General features: G+C 35.4%; 1 protein-coding gene across 2 annotated transcripts in view; it reads right to left on the bottom strand.

Moving 5' to 3' along the window:
• The window catches only part of JAK2 (Janus kinase 2), a 151807-nt gene that overhangs the window by 68129 nt on the left and 60345 nt on the right, over positions 1-23333 (bottom strand). For both annotated transcript variants that reach the window (XM_043989280.1, XM_043989289.1), the window contains 4 exons: positions 21596-21719; positions 16876-16993; positions 10605-10750; positions 220-541 (listed from right to left, as the gene is read on the bottom strand). In XM_043989280.1, the coding sequence (XP_043845215.1) occupies positions 220-541; positions 10605-10750; positions 16876-16993; positions 21596-21719 (710 nt within the window). The remainder of the gene's footprint in view (positions 1-219; positions 542-10604; positions 10751-16875; positions 16994-21595; positions 21720-23333) is intronic.

Below are 23333 nucleotides of genomic sequence, written 5' to 3'. Positions count from 1 at the left end.
ACTCTGAAATAAACTAATTAAAAATGATTCAGTAACAATGAAAAAAACAACTACAGAAACAGACCCTGCTGTTGTAGGTTTACTACAGCAAAACTTCCATTGGCCTCAATGGGAGTTTAACAGGGTGAGAAAAGCAGAAACCTAAAGTATCAGAATTACTTTTTTTATTGTCATTCAATATAAAATAATAAAGAATGAGAACATATCATTAAGGATTACCTGTTCTGTCAGGATCTCACTGTCTTTATGTTTCCCTCGTGACCACTGAATTCCACCGTTTCCAGTTATTATAATGGTTGCAAAAATCTCCTCACCTGAAGGACCTCTGCCAGGTTCTTTTACTTCAAATTGCTCTGAGTAGAAGGCAGACTGAAGAGTTTCCAGATTTATAAGATATTTAAGTTTCAAGTTTCTGGCAGTAGCTTTGCATTGGCTGAACTGCTGAATAAATCTGCGGAATCTGTACCTTATTCGCTTTCGGGTCAAAATATGATAATCTTGGATTTTTGCTCGAACACATTTTGGTAAGAAGGTCTTGTAGCTAGTGACACAAGTACACAAAAAATTTTAATTAGGACTTTTAAATCTAAAATAGAGAACCACCAGCTGCACTACATGCAAAGCAATGCATACATGTGTGCAGATGACAATTTAGGTATAGGATAATCTCTCATCTAAGGTGGGAGCCATCTTTTTCTACCTCATGATTTTTCTGATATAAAAATGGACCATGGACAAATGGACCATGTTAAGTGGACACTTCTGATTTTAAAAGTTTTATGTCTGTAAAGACATAAAACTTAGATAAATGCCAATGCCAGAGAAAATTATATGATAACATTCAATATACATTTCCTCATTCACAGCAATAAAACATATAAATCTCATTTTAGTTTTTGCTGTTTCTAGCAAAAATTCATAGCAAATGTTAAAGAGAGGTTTAGGGACAAATTAATTTTCACTGTAAAGGGTGGCTAAACAACAGAAACATTCATTGTGAAGTCATATGAAAGAAAATGAAGGCTTGAAAAAGCATTTAACAAATAGTATAATGAATAACCATCACATTCCTTCCCCAATCCTTAAAGTCTTATCCTTATGTTGGTTACCAAGGGGTTCACTAAATCTGGAATTTTCTTTACGTAAGTGTAAACGAACAGTTGACACAAGGGGAATTTTGACAATTTATCTGGAGGAAAAAGAGGCTAAAATGGCAGATTAATTATAAAAAATGTATTGCACCTCAGAAAAGTCAGAAGAGAGGCAGAGTACTTTGGGAATGTGATAGAAATTCTATGACTTGTTAGGAAAGCATCTTAATGTTATTTTCAAAACCAGACATGCCAATATGGACGTCACTGTTCCAAAGCTTTTTGGTCTTCAAAGTCAGGGTTGTGGCTTCTTGAAGGTCACTATTTTATGGTAGGTGAAACATTTTATAATTATTTAGAATGGGACTTCTATTACTTCTTGTGTTTCATTATTATATGGAAAAGCTATTTCTGAGGATCTATTTTGTAGCCTACAACTTTGCTGAAGCTGTTAACTGTCTCGAATAGTATCTGTTGATTCCCTAGGATTTTCCAAGCAAACCATCACATCATCTGTAAATAGGAATAGCTTCATCTCCTCTTTACCTATCATTTTGCTTTTAATTTCTTTCTCTTCTTATTGCTATTGCTTCCCCAGAACTATATCAAATAATAGGGGGGACAGTGGGCATCCTTGTTTCACTCCCACATTTATTGGGAAAAGTTCTGCAATTTCCACTGCATACTTGCTTTGGATTGTAGATAGATGGCTTTTATAATGAAATAAGGGACTTAAAAATAAGTCCCTCTATGCCTATACTTTGTAGGGTTGTATGCATACCCTTTGATGCAGAGATTCCACTACTAGGCCTATATCCCAAAGAAATCAAAAGAGGAAAACACTGTCTCCATTTTCTATCTGCTGCCCTGCCTGGTTTCAACTCAACAGAATGAACAAAATATCCCTCCCAGGAAAAGCTCATCACTCCTAAACAAACTCATCACCCTGCTAATCACTCAAGCCTTATTGACATCAACTCCCTCAGCCTCCTCTGCCCTCAGGAGGGTACAGTACCAATCAAATTCCTCTCAATGCTTTTTTTCCACAGAAGGCAGAAACTAAATTCAGTTCATTCTACTTTGCATCTGCTGCCCTGCCTGGTTGTAATTCCATGGAACAAGATAAGATACCTCTGGTATCCTGGTCCCCAACCCTGCTCCTGCTTTCCTATCCCTGGCACACAACAGCATTTAATAAATGTTTACTGGATTGTCTCTTGTGTGTACACATGTACACACATACACACACACAAATCTTGGAAACTCTGATCAACACAATGACCCACAATTCCTGAGGACTCATGGTGAAATATGTTGCCCACCTCTTGACAAAGAAATGATGGACTCAAAGAATAGATATCTATCTATCTATCTACACACACACACACACACACACACACACACACATTTTAGACAAGGCCAGTGAGAAATTTTATTTCCTTGACTATATATGTTTGTAACAGAGGTTTTGTTTTTCTTGCTTTCTCAATGGGAGGGTGTTGTAAGGAAAGTGGGAGGGAGAGAAGGCTGATCTTCGAAAAGTTTAAGGATTTTGCAGAAATTCATACCTAAATATTTAAAGGAATGTTAATTGCTCATAGATAGTGGCTGAGTCAATAAAAAATGACAACACTACTTAAAGACACTTATTCAGTGTCATCCCAATTAAACTACCAAAGGATTACTTTATAACACTAGAAAAAAAATGAAAAAATTTATCATGAGGAACTAAAGGTGAAGAATCTCAAGGACAATAAGGGGGGGGGGGAGGAATGGGAAGGGAGCCTAACCAGTACTAGATGTCAAACTATATATTATAAAGTATTATGATTAAAATATTTGGTACTGGTTAAAAAATAAAGAAGTCAATCAATGGAACAGATTAAGTATATAATGTACCAACACAAATGCAAAGACCCCTGCAACTGGGGTAAGATAATGTTAGAAATTAGGTATAAACAAACATATCAAACCATATACCAAGATAAACTCCAAATAGTTGATTTTGACATAAAATGTAATAACATTATAAAAGAAACTGGAAGGTCAAGAAAGAAAGTACCTTTTAGATTTAAGGATGGGTTAAGACTTCTTTTATGACTAAAGAATAGAGTGGATAAGAGAAGATAACACTGTCAAATTTGATTACATGAAATTTAAAAGTTTTTGCACAAACAAATCAAGTATAGCTAAGATTAGAAAGGAAAAATAAACTGGGGATTATTTTTACAGTAAGTTTTTCTGATAAAGAATTGGTTACCAAGATATATACAGATGTGTTTCAAATTTATAAGAATTAGAATTATTCCTCAGTAGATAAATGGTCAAAGAACAGAAAAACATGAAGTTTTCAAAGGAAGAACTCCAAGCTATTAACAACCATACAAAAAAGTGTTTCAAATCACTAATAATTAGAGAAATGCAAATTGAAGTGATTGTGAAGTTCAACCTTATACCTGCCAGATTGAAAACAATAACTAAAAGGTTTAATGACAATTGCTGGAAAGGCTTTAGGAAAACAGGTACACTAATACACTGTTGATGGAGATGTGAATTGGTCCACCTGGGATGAAGAGGAGAATGTTCTGAGGATTAGATACCAGGACCTAGATTGGATGAAAAATATGGATGTAATAGATATAATTTAAAATAAGAAGAGGTCTCCAAACCAGAACCATGAGTTTCTTTAATAAGATAAAGTCCAGGAGAAGAATGGAGAAATTTCTTTTTTCCAAATCCAAACACTCATTTGTCTGTCTTATGTTCTTAATGTATCAGTTCATTGTAGGAACCTATCTCTGCCATTTGCTACTTATATGACTAGTCATTTAACCTCCCTGGACCTCAGTTTCCTCATCTGTAAAATGAGGGGGTTGGAGTAGATGGCCTCTCAGGTCCTTATAGGTCTAAATCTATGATCATGGGTCTAATCATCTTTATACAATTTCACCCCTATAACTCTTTAGTTACCCAAGTAATATTTGTAATTACATATCTTATAACAGGATTATAGACAAGAAAGGTAATACTTCCAGAAAAAACTCAAAAGAGAAAACCTAGACTATAATATTTATCTATGTCAAAGCAGAAGTGAACATGCTTTCACTTGGGCTTTTATTTCACTCATGCTCAACACAAAATTTACACAATACTGCTTCCAATTTGAACCTTGATTTAAAATCTCCATGTATGCTGAGAAAAAAAGACGTGTGTTTGATTATCCAAGATGGAATAATTCAAAGAGAAGTCTTGCTTATTCAGGGTCTTGGTCCCAAAAAGGGAGTTTTAAACTTGGGGATGACATTAAAATTTGCTTTTATAGTGTAGAAATTATGATTATAATGGTAGCCCGGACCTCTGCCATGTTTGGGAGAAGAGCAGAGGTTTGCCTTAAAAGAATTAGTATTTTAACTAATGAAAGAAAGGAACAAAAAAGCCTATCAAGTCCTGTGACTGACTAGGGCTTTCCTACACAACAGTTGCTCTAAGCAGTCTGGAAATGACATCCATCAAAATTTGTCTCCAATCTGCTTTAAAAAAAGAAAAGAAGGGGCAGCTAGATGGTGCAGTGGAAAGCACACTGGCCCTGGAGTCAGGAGTACCTGAGTTCAAATCTGGCCTCAGACACTTAACACTTGCTAGCTGTGTGACCCTGGGCAAGTCACTTAACCCCAATTGCCTCACTTAAAAAAAAAAAAAGAAAAGAAAGAGTCCAGGAACACACATTACCCACATTTATCTATCCCCAGTCAGGTGAAATTTTCTAAAAATATTACTAGTTTTACTACATATGGAATTACCCGATGCCTTAACTACTTCAAGCACATTATTTTAAAATTCCTTTGTATTTAAATATTTTCCTAAACCATCCTAACATTTCTTGTCTAAAGGCTACTTTGTCATGGGCAGCTAGGTGGCACAATGGATAGAACACTGGCCCTGGAGTCAGGAGGACCTGAGCTCAAATCTGACCTTAGACACTTACTAGCTGTGTGACCCTGGGCAAGTCACTTAATCCCAATTGCCTTAAAATATCGAGGGCCACTTCCAGTTCCTGATATCTATCTTGCCACTGGACCTGGATGGCTCTGGAGGAGAAAGTGAGGTTGGTGACCTTGCACAGTCCTCCCTCACTTAAATCCAATTCACTGCAAGTCATGACATAACCCTGATGTCATTGTCCTCTTCAAGAATGAAGGAACAGGGGCAGCTAGGTGGCGCAGTGGATAGAGCACTGGCCCTGGATTCAGGAGGACCTGAGTTCAAATCCAGCCTCAAACACTTAACACTTACTAGCTGTGTGACCCTAGGCAAGTCACTTAACCCCAATTGCCTCACTAAAAATAAAAAAAAAATAAAAAAAAAAAGAATGAAGGAACAACAACAAATCCTACTTGGTCATAATGCATTTCTTGGATAAATTGCTGTACTCTGTTTGAAAAGATTTTGTTTAAAACTTTTGAGTCAATGTTCGACATAGGGCTATAGTTTTCTTTCTGTTTTATCCTTCCATGGTTCAGGTATCAGGATTCTATTTGGCTCATGAAAAGATTCTGGTATAGTTCTTCCTCAATTAAAAAAAAAAATTTTGCAGGGCGTGACATGCCCAGGGTCACACAGCTAGTGTCAAGTGTCTGAGGCCGGATTTGAACTCAGGTCCTCTTGAATCCAGGGCCAGTGCTTTATCCATTGTGCCACCTCAATTTTTGAGATTAATTTGTGAAGGATGGGAACTAAAAGTTTTTTGAAAATATTCCTCTACTTCTTTTGTTTTCAATTTTTTAAGCATATAACTGTGCACAATATTCTCTGATTGTTTTTATTTTTTGTTGTGATTCTACCTTGCTAATTTGCTATTTTATTAATTTGATTTTCTGCTCTCTTTTGTTTAATCAGATTATCTAAGGATTTAGAAATTTCAGTAGTCTTCACAGAACTAGCTTTTAGTATTATTTATAATTTCTATGTTTTTTCATTTCTAATTTCTCTATTTCTCCTCTAATTTTAATATCTCCTCTTTTGTACTTATTTTAGGTTGGTTTGTTAATTTTCTAGTTTTAAAAATACATATTCAATTCATTAATCTTCTTTTTCTTTTTTGTTAATGTATGATTGTAACTCTTAGGTTATAATTTTTCCCCTGAGGAATGCTTTAGCTGCATCTCAGAAATTTTGGTATATTGTTTTATCATTATCATTTTCTTTTACATAGTTGTTCATTGTTTCTATGACTTGTTCTTTGACCTACTCATTATTTAGGATTCCATTATTAGGTCTCCATTTGGGTCTATATGTTTTGTTTGTGGTCTCTGCATTGGGGTCTGTGCTGGCTCAAAAAATAATAAAATTAATTTTAAAGTATGGCTCCAAATATCATATAATTCCTCACTCCCAGAACAATGGCACTTATTGTAGGCATCAGAAAGGACACAACTTCATATAATTGTAATAGAATATTATTATGCTATAAGAAATGACAAGCTAAATTGATGTATAGTGAAGTGAGCAGAACCAGAAGAACATTGTACACAGTGACAGCAGTATTGTTCAATGAAGAATTATGAATAAATTTAACTATTGTCACCAATGCAATTATCTAAGACAATCCCAAATCACTAATGATGAAGCATACTATCCACCTCCAAAGAAAGAACTGATATTGATTGAATAGAGACTGAAGCATACTATTTTCACTTTCTTTCTTTCATTTTTTCTTTTATTCAAGTTTTGTTGTACAAAATGACTAATGTACTAATGGTTTTTTGTACAAAAAGGTAATGTTATACATAATTGCATATGCATAATCTATATCTGCTTAGTGTTTCAGGGAGGAGGGCAGGGAGGGAGGAAGGAGGGATAGAATTTAGAACTGAAAACTTTAAATAAAAATGTTTATTATAAAAAAAAAGAAGATACTACCTCATGGTAGGGCCCCCCCCACCACCACATCCCCAATTATATAGTCTACCGCTGATCTATACCCTCCCCCAGTTACCTCCCCCCCCCACACACACACCTTTCCCTCAAAATCTCCTTGAATCCATGTTTTCCCACTCCCCCAGGTGCCAATTGGCCCCAAGAGTTTTAACTCCCTCCAACCAAGACAGGACAAGCAAACTTTTCAAGCCCCAAATTCCCCACTCCATACCTAGCACAGGATTCCCATCTCCCTAAACAAACCACTTTCTTCACCCAAAGGAACATTTATCTGTGCAACTCCCTCCTACCACCAAAGAAAGGCCTCTTTCCTTTCCCCTCATTTTCAATCTTTCCCCCCATTCTTCACCCACTCCACCCACTATATGCTCTTCTCATCCTGATATCACAGGTGTCACCTTTTCCTCATTGTTAGCCCTTAATTTGACCCCAGCACATTCCTCTCTACCCCTCTCCACTCTCCTTCTACCATGTATCCTGTCTTGTTGTAATGTGGTATCACAAAAACAAAGATTCACCTATAGTCAGGGTTTTGCTAGGTCCTATTCATAACCTTTTTACTGTTACTTCTACTGAACTTCTACTTTCATCCCATCTCCTTGTGTACATTTAGACAGAAATTCCTTACTGGTCACTCTGCTGTCACTCTGTTGCTTATGATGTCCTTTGGCTGCTACATTTATTTATTCTTTCTGCATTTCTGTTACTTGGGGTGTTTGAGAAGAAAATACTTTCTTCATTTTTGGTTTTCTTTCTAAAAAAAGTTTCAAGTTCTTCTTTTCTACTGAATATCCACTTTTTCCCCCCATTTATGGTTAAGCTCAGATTTGCAGAATAGGTTACCTTGGTTAGTATCCTGAACTCCATGCCTCTTCAGAACACATTATTCCATTCCCTCCCATATTTTCTGGTGAGTACAAAGGTCTTGTATTATTTATATTTCCTTTACTTTGTATTTGAAGGTCCTCTTTCATCACCTGCAGAACTTATTGTTTCTGAACTGAATTGTTAAATTTAGCCATTATGTGTCTTGGCATTTGCAACCTTTTTTTTTCTTCAAGAGGTGATCTGTGAATTCCTTCGATTGATATTTTATGTTCTTAGTCCAGAAGTTCTGAGAAGTTGTCTTCTATTATTTCTTGCATTATGTGGTTAAAGTTTTTTGTCCTCTCACGTTCTTCTGGGGATCTCTGTAATCCTTAGTTTATCTCTACTCATTCTACCTTTGAGATAAGTGTTTGGTTGCTTGATGAGCATATGTTCTTTTAATATTATTGGTTTTTGTTTCTCTTCTATATTGTCCTTCAAATCTATATATTACATTCCCAATCTATTGTTTTATCTTTTGTTTCTTGGAGAGATTTGCCATAAAAAATTCCAGTTTTTCTATTCTGCTCATTGTTTTTGCTGTACAAGACATAAAATCTACTCTAATAATTCTCATTTCTCTTCTGAACCACTTAGAAAAGGCATGTTGTGATTCTATTTTCTCACATTCCATAGGGAGCTCTATCTCAAGAAGTATTGGATCATTTTCCTTTGTTTTGCAGTATTTATTCATAGATGCCTGACCTTGTTTACTAAATCTGGATGACATATTTCCTTCTATTTTTAATGTTATCCTTGTTGATTTATCTGTTTATGGTCAAGGTCTTTGAGTTTTCTTCCTCTTAAAATCTTTGTTAATTTTTTTTCCCCATGCATCCAGATTTATTTACTTTCTGACACTGTCCCCTCTGAAAGTGCTTTCCTCTGGGGTTGGGTCTTAAAATATTTCAGCATTCTCCCATACTGGGCAATTCACTATTCACTAGCCCAGGTCTCTGCCCCAACTGAGTTTTGGGTGGTCAGAACTGGCCCCAGCTAGATGCTGTGCTCCTTTTCCCAGGCTTGGTGGAATGCTGCACATCCCCTTCCCCTCACCTCAACACACATATTGTGTCCTGTCCTGTCTCTCCCAAGCCAAGCAAACTTCTGCAGCTTGTAGCTCGGGTGTTCCATGGCAATGGAAAGAGAGTGAGGACAAGAGTGTGGGGGTGGATTTTGTTGCAAGCCCTTACCCAGTGTGGAATTTTTGGGTCAGCTAGGCCTTTCTGTCTGTAAGCACAGGAGGGTAAGGGAGGAATGCTGAGTGAGCTCAGGGTTAGCTAAAGGGTTTTTAGCTTTTTTTTTTTGGACTCTGGATATCCTAGACCACACAGACAGTTGAAGTTGCTTTATCCGTGACACAAAATTTATGTTTTGATGAGGTTTGAAAGGTCATGGGGAGCAGAGAAAATGTTTAGCTCTTCATCTTGTTGTTCATATGACCTCCACCTCCACTTCTATACCTTTTCTCTACTCTATTCTTCTCCTCTTTTTCTAGGTCTATAGTTCTTGATCATGCTCTCTGTCCCAGTAGCCTTATCTAAATCTCCTCTCAAATATATTTACATTAAGATAAAAATTACTGACAAGTGCTTACTCCATCTCTGGAGTAATTGCATTTCAATAGAGATCAAAGCCATAAACTACTAGACAGATGAAATCCCACTGGATGATTTTTTTTAAAAAAAAGAAAAAGGATTTCTAGCCCTCCTAAACAAAAACTATACACATCAAAAAAGGCCTAAAAACAAAATAAAGAGCAAACTATGAATGTAAAGGCATGGTAGAAAAATACTACTAAAGGAATGGTGGTTACTGAATCAAATATTCAGGGAATAAAATGAATTTTATTAAAGTTTGTAAATGTTGATTTTTCTATGCTTTGACAAATAATGCAAATATAATGAGAAGGTCATTTCAGCTTAATTTGGTCTTCAAACTTGAAAGTATAAAGCCACATAAATAAAAATAAGGTTAGGATCCCAACAACCACTTATTCATTATTTTATACCTTGGGCTTTAGTAAACAGCTTGTTTCAAAGTGGATTTATATAGACTAAATCACATATAGATGATTTAAAATTTAATCTTGAGAAATTCTCCCTTCATGTTCTTCCTGGTTTTATAGGAAAATGTAGCTTCTCTGCTATGAATTGATTAACAAACATTCATTGAGCACATAAAAATGTTCTGAAAAAGATTTATTATTTTGATAATCTAATAAAGATCTTTTTCACTAAAGTCCTGTTCCCATTTGAAGCATGGAAGTAACAATGATTTCTTGAAGGCTATGTCAACATACTGTAAGTTGCAGTTGGTCCCACCAAAGCAAGAAGTTTTCAAGTATGAACTGAATACCTGTAGTTAGAGAACCAGTGTAGTTAAGTTTGGAGAGGCTCACCACCAAGTTCTACAGGGTACATAATTTTTCGGTTAAAGCAAACCTTTCTAGTTATGGAGGGACTGTAAACTATTTTGATGGAGTAATTATACTGACTAAAATATAAAGATTTAAAGAACTAAACTTAGTTTAAAAAATTCATTTAAGACTTTTTTCATCATTTCCCTAAGAATACTGTTATAAATGTTACTAAAAATTGGTATGGGTACAGACCATTAAGACCTTTTTAAAAATAGGAAATAAAATATTAAAATTTTTAATGTTTTTATTTAAGTATGGAACTAAAGTGCTAAAAACAAAAAAGTTACCTGGTAGAGTTATAGACTGCCAGTGGGGTCTGATCCTTTTCTTTAGCTATTCTCATTATATCTAGGACAGCCATCCCAAGACATTCTTCCTGAGTTTCATGAGTCACAGGTACTTTGATCCATCCATGAACAAAATCATCCCGCCACTGAAGGTGAAAAGGAAAGTAGGAAAATATATTTTCAGTAGTTTCAGTATCACATTGTTAGCTAAAATACGATTTCTAACAACATATGCATCTGAGGGAAAAATCAGTACCAGCACTTTAAAAAATTTTTTTGCCATAAAGCTTCAGTGATATGTCTTTTGCTTCAGCAGGAGAACATTTGATTTTAATTACAGCTTCAAAAAAGATTCAGTCCATACACTTGTGATGTTGAAATGGCATTCATCTATTAAATATTTACTGGATACCTACTATGTAAAAGGCACTATTCTAATTAATAATAGCTAACATTTATATAGAACATTAAGATTTGCTCTCTCTCTATTTTTCCATATTTCCGTATTTTTTGCTCATTTCACTCTCAAAACCTGTGTGTTAGGTTCTATGTTTATGCCATTTTTATAAATGAGGTTAAGAGAAATGGTCACTTGTCCAGGGCCACAGTTTTCAAATGCCTAGTATCTGAACTCAGTATCTGATTTCAAATCCTATACTCTATCCCCTCTGCCATGCTGCCTTCCAACAAAGTGTACCACAAAGTAAAATATTCAGTTCTTGCTTTCAAAGAACTTACTGCTTAATAAGGAAGATTAAATGTTTACACTCATCAACCCAACACAAAGCAGGACACATTACACATTTCTTTACTACTTTAAGGTTTGTGTACTATGAGGTAAAGAAGTCCTACGAAATTCATTTTATAACACAAATATGATTTGTTGTTGTTTGTCCTTCCTTCTTGAAGAGAACTATAACATCCAGAGGAGATGTCATGAATTTCACTGAATTAGATTGTGGCAAGTAAAACTATATGTGGTCGCCTTATTACTGTCCCAAGTGTAGGGAAAATTAGCTGGGGTTTATCATATATTTGTTACTTAGAAATTAGAGGATACTGCACCAGTTTGGGGGCATTAAGCATTTATTAAAGTATATTAAATACTAGTAAAGAGAGTGCAAATGGCTCTGAAAGACAGGAAAGCCTACTTAGAACCTGGCGGGGGGGAAGAAAGAGAAAGAGAGAGAGACGGAGGGAGGGAGGGAGGAAGAGAATGAACGAGAATGAGAGAATGAACGAGAACGAGAAGAATAAGACAACGAGAATAAATGAGAACTGGGCCATGTGGTTCCCCTTCCACCTTCCCAGGCCAAGAAAGCGAGTGTCTGTGCAAGTTTGCTGAGGGCAGGAGCAGAGCCCGCCCATAGACATTGTTCAAAGCTAATTTGGTAGCATCACTCAAATCTATTGGTTCACTGGATTTGAGGGCGGTTTGGTGCAGTCATGCTGATGTCAGAGCCCAGAGAACAGATCCTCTGGTGGGAACAAGGCTTTCAGATGGGTGTGATTTTGAATGAGGTACCTTCCTGACTCTGGCTGACCTTAAGAAAGGTCAGGCCAGTCTCTCTCAGAGGGGGCCCATAGTGAGTCCCCAAACCCCTATTATTAATAATTTTTTCACAGGATTTAAGTGAGGGAGAGCTGTGCAGTCACCAGCCTCACTCTCTCCTCCAGAGCCATCTGGGTCCAGTGGCAAGATATACATCAGGATGACTGGAGATGGCCCTGAATTCAGTAGGCCTATTTCCCTAATGAATATCAATGCAAAAATTTTAAATAAAATCCTTGCAATAAAATGCAGCAATATGCTAAAGATTGTATGCTATGACCAGGTGGGGTTTATAACAAGAATGTAGGACTGGTTCAATAGTAGTAAATCTATCAGCATAACTGACCATATCAATAACAAAAACAACAAAAATCATGTGATTATTTCAACAGATGAAGAAAAAGCCTTTAACAAACTACAACACTTATTACTATTAAAAACACTAAAAAGTATAGGAATATGCTTTCTTAAAATGATAAATCTGGAATTATCAGAAACCAAGTGCAAGTATTATCTGTATTAGGGATAAGCTAAAAGCATTCCCCAAACAATCAGGGGGTGAAGCAAGGATGCCCATTATCACCATTATTATTCATTATTGTACTGAAAATGCTAGCTATAGCAGTAAGATAAGAAAAAATAAATTGAAGGAATAAAAATAGGCACTGAGGAAACAAAACTCACTTTTTACAGATGATATGATGGAATACTTATAGAACCCTAGAGAATCAACTAAAAAACTATTGAAACAATGAACAACTTTAGCAAAGTTGCAGGATATAAAATAAACCCACATAAATCATCAACATTTCTACATATCATTAACAAAATACAGCAAGAAAAGATAGAAAAAGAAATTCCATTGAAAATAGTTGCAGACAATATAAATTGAGAGTCTACCTGCCAAGATAAACCCAGGGACTCTATTACCACAATAACAAAACACTTTTAACACAAAGATTTAAGCAATTGGAGAAATATTCATAGACCCAGCCAATATAATAAAAATGACAACTCTACCTAAATTAATTTACTTATTTAGTGCTATACCAATTAAACTACCAAAAATTATTTTATAGAGCTAGAAAAAATTATAAAATTCATCTGAAAGAACAAAAGGTCTAGGACATCAAGGGGATCAATGAAAAAAAAAATATGAAAGAAGGTGGCCTAGCAGTACCAGATTGCAAACTATATTACAAAGCAACAATCATCAAAACAATCTGGTACTGTAGAGTGGTGGATCAGTGGACTAGATTAGGTACATAATACACAGTAGTAAATGATCATAATAATCTCATGTTTGCTAAACCCAAAGATGCAAGTTTTGGGGATAAGAACTTATCATTTGACAAAAATTGATGGAAAAACTGGAGAGCAGTTAGGCAGAAACTAGGCATAGGCCAACATCAGACAAATAATAGCTTACTTAAGAAAAGACAAAATGTTAGGCCAGACAGCAAAGGAAATTACTTGGGGGCAGTGTATAGAGTGCCAGGCCCAGAGTCAGGAAAACTAATCTTACTGAGTTCAAATCTGGCCTAAAACACTTATTAGCTATGTGACCTTGGATAAATCACTTAACCCTATTTGATTCAGTTTCCTCATCTGTAAAATGAGCTGGAAAAGGAAGTAGCAAACAATTCTAGTATCTTTGCCAAGAAAGCCCCAAATGAAATCACAAAGAGTTGGACACAACTGAAAATGACTGAACAACAGACAGCAAAGAGTTTATAAATTTCTGTCATTTTTGTCCCTTTTCCTAATCATTTTCTCTCCAGAGAAATTCATGCACAAGGAAAAAACTCTAATTAAATGTTTTCAGATTAGGAAAGTAAAATACCTGGAAATGCTAGTCAAGTTTAACTATGGCTATAATGCACATACATGAAATGTTTTTTACTTTCCTAACCTAAAAACATTTAGAGTTTTTTCCTTGTGCTTTGCTATCTTTTGTTGTTTAGTCATTTTCAGTTGTGTCCAATTGAGATTTAGAAATTAGGGGTTTGGGGGCAGCTAGGTGGCACAGTGGATAAAGCACTGGCCCTGGATTCAGGAGGACCTGAGTTCAAATCTGGCCTCAGACACTTGACACTTACTAGCTGTGTGACCTGGGCAAGTCACTTAACCCCCATTGCCCCACAGCAAAAAAAAAAAAAAAAAGAAAAGAAAAAGAAAGAAAGAAAGAAAAAGAAAGAAAGAAAAAAGAAAAGAAAAGAAATTCGGGGTTTTTGGCTTTATGTAATTTACAAATAAACAAGCAAAAATAACCCAAACACTTTTAGATATTACTACAGTTATTTAATGAGGACTTTTATAAGTTCTGTGACATGTATTTTTCATAGAGAACGATGTAAGAAGCTTAAAACTTAATTTAAAAAATTTTAATTTTTAATCTAGCAAATAATAAAACTTGAGCCTTGGTCACAAAATCATGTAATGAAATTAAACTGAGAAGAAACATAGAACGAATATCAGAAATTTTCTGGAGCAAAAAAATGAGAAAGAATGGAAAATTGTTGACTTCTCAATGACCATTAACTTGCTATGGCACCATGCACATTTGATAAAGGGAGAAATGGGTCCCTTGAAGAAGGTGAGCAGACTTATATACTGAGAAAAGATTAGGTCATTTGTGGCTACTATTTTCTTCGCTTTCCCAAGTTTGGTTTCCTAAAGAAAACTTGAAAGCCTTTGATAAAACTGAAAGTGTACTTCTTTTTATGTACTCTGAGGACAGTACCATACAATGAAAAACTCCAGTCTTTGAATTATTCAAAGATGTTAGCCCTTTGCTGATTCTAAGGTAGCTTAGCTTATAGTACTTGCTGCATGCCCTGGGCACTGATATAATTTCAGGGTGATTGGATCATCTTATTTCTTTTATAAAGCAATGATTTGTGGGAGGGAAAGGTCATAAACACCACCATGAAATACATGTGGGACTATCTGAAGATTCACTTTAGAGTTCTCACTCTGAAGTTACAATGCCATGATATATTTCAGTTCCTCCCCCAAACTGATTACATCTGCCATGGTTTCTGAGATAAAAAGAGGGCAGTGAAAAGGGCTCTGGCTTGGTGCTAAGAACAGACATGTGGGCTCTAGTCCCACTTCTGGGATTTACTAGTTCCATGGAAAGCCACTTAGCCTGTATGAACCTCAGTTTCTTCTGGGATTTACTAGTTCCATGGAAAGCCACTTAGCCTGTATGAACCTCAGTTTCTTCATCTGTCAAAACGGGATTAACAACAGTATTATTGTGAGAATCAAATCAATAAAGAATGTAAAGAACACTGTAACCTTGGAGCACTAAATGTCAATTGTTATTATTGAGTATTAAATATTTCAACTTTCATTACTGCTTAATATAGCCTGACTACTGCAGATGGTGGCACAGTTGAGAGAGTGCTGGTCCTGGAATCAGGAAGAACTCAGTTCAAATCCAGTCTCAGACACTTCCTCACTGTGGGATGCTGGGCAACTCACCAGGCCACTGTTTGCCTGTTTCTTCAACTGCAAAATGGGAATAATAAAAGCATTTACCCTGCAGGATTGTTGTAAGGATTAAATAAGATCATATTTGTCAGAAGAGCTCAGTACCTACCAGGCCTGTAACATAGTAGGCCTTCTATAAATGCTTCTTCCCTTTCCTTTTCTCCTTCCCTCAGCCTTCCAGTAATTGCCAGTTAACTATGAAATAGCTAAAAAGCTGTGAATGCCATCATAGCAGAAAAAGAACCAGGAAGAACAGCAGCTCTGCTATTGGCTCACTGGGACTAAGGAGAGGAATGTGAATCTTTCCTAGCTCCTCAGTTTTCTACCAGGAACCCTTGGTGACCTGCATGAAAAATACTATTATTCCTAAGTTTCTCTCATAGTTTTCTTTAGTCTATTTAATTTTGTCTTCACTTACACTAGTTCATTAGGTATCAGAGAAAATAAATTGTTATTAATGCAAAAACATTTGAATTCATTTTTAATTCAAGACACTGAGAATGGAACTTCTAAAATCCCACTTTTATCTGAGTGGCTTCAGCCAACCTTCAAGCACTTCAATTTTCCTCATCTGTAAAATGAGGGTCTTGGGCTAGATTGCCTCTGAGAACCCCTTCAGCTCTAGATCCATGATCCTCATTTACACATAAATGCAGTACATTATTAATAAATTTAACAGGCCAAACTTTCAGAAAATCTGAACCAGTACCTACAAGGTCTTCTATAAATTTTTATGTAATTCATAATTTTATGTGTCTTATATTTTACTATCCATCCTTTAAAATGTCTGACAAGTATAAGGGATTATATAGGTGGAAAAACAAAGCTCCTAAAACGTTTCATTGTCTTATTTCTATTTGGAAAATAACTATGTGAATCCTCTGCATGAGTTTAAAATAGATCCCTGGAGAATCCAAATTTTATGGAACCTTTTATACGACCCTTCTTAAAAGTCTATGTATTAAGAGAAGTGGGGTAAAAAAAGGAAAGAAAACAGATGCAGAACCAATTCAACGAGTCTTAGACTATGTGAAAATGTACTCTATTATCTACAGGCTTCAGACAAAAAATAAAACCAATAATGGGCTACTCTGCACTTGCTAACTAAGGAAAGTGCCAATTTTGTTTCTGTGTGAAACTGGCTCTGATTAAAGAACATACAAAAGAAAAGAGTTTAACAAATTACAAAAAAACACAGATACGAGGAGGGAAAAATCATACCTGAGCAAAAAGGTAAGACATGACAAAGTCATCAAGAAGAGGGGCCTCTGAACCTCGAGATATTCCATACCGATATGTTCTATTACTTCCATTACAATACCAATGAGGAAAGTAAAACCTAGGAAAGAGAATTAATAGCAGTGACTTTGTTTTCAACTAACACAAAGATAGTTAATGTCTCAATTCTTTGAAGAATGAAATCTTTTTTAAAAAAATGGCTGCACCAGCAACCAGTACAGGTGGAGTTTTATACACACATAAACACACATATGTATATGTGTGTATATATGTATATGTACACACATGTATGTATACACACATATATGCACACACATATATTTATGAATAATAATGATCACTGGAATCAGTTTTTAAAGTTGTGCCTTTTAAGAGGATGTCTGAGAGGAAGATGGGTAGGGGAGAAAATGTCAATCTAGTCAGAAAACCTGAAGAAAATTGATGAGCATGAGTATCACCAACCTCTTCTTCCAATGAGATACAGCAGTACTAATAAAATGCAGGGAAGGACTTTAAAGATAATGATTCATCCCGCAGCCCATCCATTATCCTTCACTATTCTTAATTTTGCCCCAAAATATGAAACAGTAAAGCCAAATATAAGTAATCTAAAAATTCAAATAATCTGATCTAGAAATAAAAATTGCTCTTTTGAAACATCAGATATCTAATTCCCTCCAGAGAGCAAACTCCTACTCTTAATAAAGGTAACTATGCAATTTATATTTCATTTTTATTACTTTAAGCTAGGCTTGAAAGGCTCAAAAGATCCAAATATCTAAACCCTTAAGAAAGCAACACAGAAGCCCTAAGAAAGTGGGTATAAAAAAAAATCTTAATGCCTTTTGGATAGATTTTCACTGGAATGCATTTATGGAGGACCCTGAGTATATTTGCTGCAAAAAGGTATTTGAATGATGATATAGGAATATTACTAGGATTTGAATAAATTCAGAGTTAAAAGATTTTAGATATTATCTAGTCCAACCTGTCATTTTACAAGTGAGGAAACTGAGGGAGGTCCAAAGGGGCCAAACCCCAAATCACACAGCCAATAAAAGGTAAAGGAGGGACTTGAACTCAGGCCCTATTACCTAAACTACAAGTTCAGGACTCCAGTGATTTTTCTGTTGCAAATTTTGTGAATTAGTTTAAAAAAATCTTGGGATTTACAACATAGGTAACTATATAAATAGCTACCTTTCTGTCCTTTGCCAGATATGGTCTACTTTTTCAGAATGTAATTTTCAAAGTAATGGCCAGATGACTAAGGAGCAAGACCTAACTTACATGAATGCAAATATCAAGGGAGAATTTGGGGCATTGCTTCACAATCTTTGAAATCTCCTTCCCTCCCTTCTTCCTGGAATTCCACATAGAACTTAGTCTCTTTGGTTTAAAATTTTGATCATCATTGATAAATGAGTATTTTTTGAGATATGTAACACTTGAAAATATTATCATTCCAAGGGCCTGAGGACTTGGGAGTAAACTGGAATGGGGGAAAGAAAGAAAGGAAGAGATAAAAGAAAACAAGAAAGAGAAGGAAGGAAAAAACACTGTCTGGAAGTAACGAGAACTTCCACTTCCTGCCTATGCTGTTCTCTCATGTCTACAAAGCAATACTTCCTTATTTTCCCCTTTCAAAATCCTTTTCCTTCCAGGCTTAGTTCAGAAGACACTTCTCTACAGCCTTCTCTGATTTTGGCTCTTGACTACCATGCCAGTTGCTTAGTGCTCTCTTAATGGCTCCAGGGTGCAGAACTAGAAGTAATGAGTATAACCAAATTTAAGTATGATGGAAAGATAAAATTCCCTAAGAATTAACCATGCAAAAGTGGAGCAGGCTGCTTCAGAAGGTAGTATGTTAGCCTCCCCATCAAGCAAAGATTGGAGGTCCACTTCTCTGGTAACTGTATAGTGTGGGCTAAAAGTCACGAAGAGGTTTCTAATAACTCCTTTATTTTTTGTTTTTAATTTATAATACCATAGCATGATATACAGTAAACATAGGAAATGAATTTACATTACATATGAGAAATCAAATCTTGTAAATGGTGAAAAATAAAGAAAAGATACTTTCAAAAAGTTATTAAAACATTGTGACTTTTGGCCTACTATATAGCTAGAATGCTTTGGCAGGTGTGGCTCACAGCAACATAGTAAGAGATAAAAATGGACATTCAAGTCATCTATTCCAACTCCCTCATTTTACTGTTGAAGAAACTAGATAGCCAAGAGGGCCTTTCTTCTCTGAGGTTTGGTGACTCCTCAAATTAGCTTGTATTACATTTATATACAGGTTGTATTTCTCCAGGAGAATGTTAGCTCCTTAAGGAAAAGACCTCTTTTGAATATCTGCATGCTCAGTACCCTGTACACAGTAGGCACTTGATAAATACTGTTTATTGAATTTAAGTGAGAGAACAAAAAACACACTTTTTTAAAGGCTGGTCCTGTGAGAACTGAGGTGAGTAATTTAACTTCTCTGGGTTTATTTCCAAATGTAAAATGATTAAGTTGGACTAAATGCCATCCAATTTTAAATCTATGATCCTCTAATCCTAAATTCTGTTTTAAAAAAAAAGTGATGCTGCTTTTATTGTCATAACTTGTTCTTATACATGCTAGATTAACATTTTATAGATTTTTTTAAATGATGAGTTGATTTATTCAAAGAACAACATAAAATCTACTGTTTGCTAAAGAAGCTACAGAATTCTAACCATACAGCATTAATGCTTTTGATAGAAAGCATTTAGTATCTACTTGCAAATGCTGTGATTATAATTTTCTTGTTCTGTTGTTTTCAGTCATGTCTGACTCTTTGTGACCCCTGTTTGGGGTTTTCTTGGCAAATATACTAGAGTAGTCTGCCATTTCCTTCTTATTTTATAGATGAGTAAACTGAGGCAAATAGGGTTAAGTAATTTGTCCAAGGTCACACAGCTAATAAGTGAGGCCAGGTTGGAATTCAGGAAGATGAGTCTTCCTGACTCCAGACCCAGCACTCTGACTACTGTGCCACCCAGATTCTCAATAATAGAATGTTTATATTCTACTAAATAAAAATGCCAAAACAAAAGCTTCTTTACTGTCATTTTCATACTGAAATTTTGTTAGAAACCTAGCTTTGAAACTGCCTCCCTGGGGGACGGCTAGGTGGCGCAGTGGATAAAGCACCAGGCCTGGATTTAGGAGGACCTGAGTTCAAATCCGGCCTCAGACACTTGACACTTACTAGCTGTGTGACCCTGGGCAAGTCACTTAACCCTTACTGCCCAGCAAAAAATAAATAATTAAATGAAAGAATGAGTGAACGAATGAATAAAGTAAAATGAAAAAAAACTATGAAACAGTCCCCTTTTTGACTAAAATAAATCAATGACATCAAGAGAAATACAAATTTCCTCAATAATGCTGATTTTGTCAACAGTACAAGTCATAGAAATTCCAAGACACAAATTTAAGTTATCTTATATGTGCATGTATATTTGTGCATGTGCTGAACACATGTGGGTGCTTGTTGAATTAAGTGTATATATGTTTATATCTGCATGTGCATATTTATGTTTATAAACACATAAATACTTCATTCATTCAGTAATTATCTAGTAAGGGCCAAGCACTGTGCTAGGGATACAAAGACAGAAACAAGGTAGCTCCTGCTCTATTAAATATGAGCAAAGAAAACAGGTAAAACAGATATAAAACAATTTCCAATAGAAGGACAGGAGCAACTGAAAGGATAAGGAAACTAGGGAGGAATCCTCTGAGATTAAGTGAATTTCAGGAATAGGAGTTGGGAAGGGGAGTGAAGCAGCCTGTCTACAGGCACAGAGACTTTTTGACCTCTTTTTAACAGCTGATATGCCTGATCCCCTTCCTCCCTGCCAGACACTGTCTCCTGATAGAATATAAGCTCCATGAGAGCCAGAGCTGTTTACTTTTTGTCTGTGTTCTAGTTAGATTCCTGGTACATGGCAAGTGCTTATGGATTGACTGATTATATGTCTGCCCCCACCCCACTCCCCAGTAGAATGTAAGCTAGATGAAGTCAACAATTGTCTTTTTAAAAAAATCTGAATCCCCAGCTCCTAGCACAGCTCCTGGTGCATAACGGGCATAAATAAATGCTTCTTGAATTCCACTGAGACACCTGCAAGACATTCAGTTGGAGAGGTCCATTAGGAAATTATTGACAGGGGTGGAGTTGTAGATATGTAATGTCAGATTTTGTTAAATGGCATGTAATGAATCCTACTTGAATTTAAAATAGGTATTTGCAAAAACCTATCTTTTCCTCATGAATAACTGACAAAAAATTACTTGTTCTGAAGAGGGAGGGTCCGTGTGGAATTTTATTTTACAATTCAAAAGGCCTGTTTTTATGGGAAATGTTCTCTACCAGGTGAACTTTCAGGACTATTAATTGTTCTCACCAGATTGTGTTTCCATAATTATTGTCACAAATGATGAATTCTCAGTTACCTCCAAAATGCAATTAGCCACAAAATTTGATTCCTAGAGCATACCAATTAACCAACCTTTTACTGTTTTACATAAAGGGGATTAAGATCTGATTTGTTCTCTGCTGGTTTAGTACCTTGATTTTTGTAATTAATTAGAAATTTTGTAATCCCCCTCCCCACTTTTCCTCATCATAAAATAAAACATTTCACTACCTTATTTGAAAAAGTACCTTATTCGGTAGAGTACATTGTACCTGGTTGCCTCATCTACATGGAAGACATGGTTGGGAGGATACCAGATCCTCTCAGTTTCACTCATTAAAGCAAACATATTATGATAGACAGGTGTGATACCTAGGAAAACAGGAAAAAAATTATTATAGTTATGAAATAAAAAGCATATATATTTTAAATTTCCAATTAGCAGAGGTGATATGTGCATACACTAAAAGTACTCAAACAACCAAATATTCATCATTCAGGAAACTAGCATGATAGTGGCAGCTCAAATTGTCTCAATATACCATTAATTTTCTGCATTCTACTGAATGTAAGGGAAAGCAGAGGAATGGGGAGCAAACCTGTTTAACCTGTGGTTGCATTTAAAACTGAGTAAAACAATGGTTGAGTATCTGATTTTTCTTCCTCTCAGGTAATAACTGTTTTTGATACACAATGAAAAAACTCTAGGATGAAGGATATATTCTCTGATAAGAAGAGAGATGAGGCAAGAACACATACTTTTATAACTGATTAAAGCACTAGTAAATTGCAATAACTATAATATTACAAAAACATGAATTATAAAGTTTCATTTTGTTAAGATTAATCACAATCTGCTTAATATATTCATAAATCAAACAGTCATTTTAAATTCCGTTTAATCCTAGAATTGACAAAATAGATTCAAGGATAATTACTTCATTAAATATAAATATGAAATCACAGAATTATAATCAGTGCAGCTATGACTGTAGTATATATTTAAGAATACAATTTAAATATTATATAGAAAAATATTTTTGCTTGTTATTGATGTACTTATTAAGGTTGCTATGTACATAGGTAGTCGAATTATTTTTAATATGTATTGTCAATGCAATGAGTTTTTCCAACAGTGTTCCAAAAAGAACAGTAATATTCCTTAAGATAAGAGTATACAATTTATGTAACTTGACAAAACAGAGCCTGCTCTAAATACAAATACAAATGATGGGAGTTGAGTGGGGCAGGGAGGTACATATATCTCTTTAAATTACTATGATAGATAACAACATAATACCACTAATAATCACTAACAATTTATTGATAGCTTTAAGGATTGCAAAACATTTTCCTCCCAGAAATCCTTTATGGTAGGTAGTAAAAGTTTGACTATTTTCATCTTTCAGAGGAGGAACCTGGTTTCTGAGAAGTTAAATGACTTGCCAATGGTCAGAGATCCAGTGTCTAAGGAAAGGCAGAGGGGCCTCTGGGGTAGCAAAGGCTATGACAGTGGACTAAAAATTTGGCATGTTCTAAAAAGTCTTCAGGTAAGGTTCAAACAATAGAATATTTTTGGAGGACCAGCCCAGGCAAGTGCAGAGAAGTCTCTCAATAGAAGGCTGGACATGAGATTATCAATTTTTTGATTATGATGATTCATAAAACAACTGAAAAAATACTAAATGGCTCTCAGTCCTGTGTGACTCTCCTACTTCTGGAAATGGTTGTGAAATGGTATAAAATGGGGCAAAAGGTTCTCAGAACCACAAATTTAACAATTCATCTATAAATGTTCATTGATTTGTTGGTACTCAACATGACTTCTTTGCCTAATGAACAAGTTAGTATACTACTGAAGGAAAGAAATCATATCCATGTTGATATTCTTTTTAAAAATAAAACCCATAACATATACAAGCTACTGGTAAATGGAAGGATAGTTCCCTGTTTCTCCTTATAGAGGAGGAAAAAAGGTGTTGGTTT

The sequence above is a fragment of the Dromiciops gliroides genome, chromosome 1 (genome assembly GCF_019393635.1).
Source record: "Dromiciops gliroides isolate mDroGli1 chromosome 1, mDroGli1.pri, whole genome shotgun sequence".
NCBI lineage: Eukaryota > Metazoa > Chordata > Mammalia > Microbiotheria > Microbiotheriidae > Dromiciops > Dromiciops gliroides.
The sequence above is the reverse complement of the archived record's forward strand: the minus strand, read 5'-3'. Positions and strand labels throughout refer to the sequence as shown.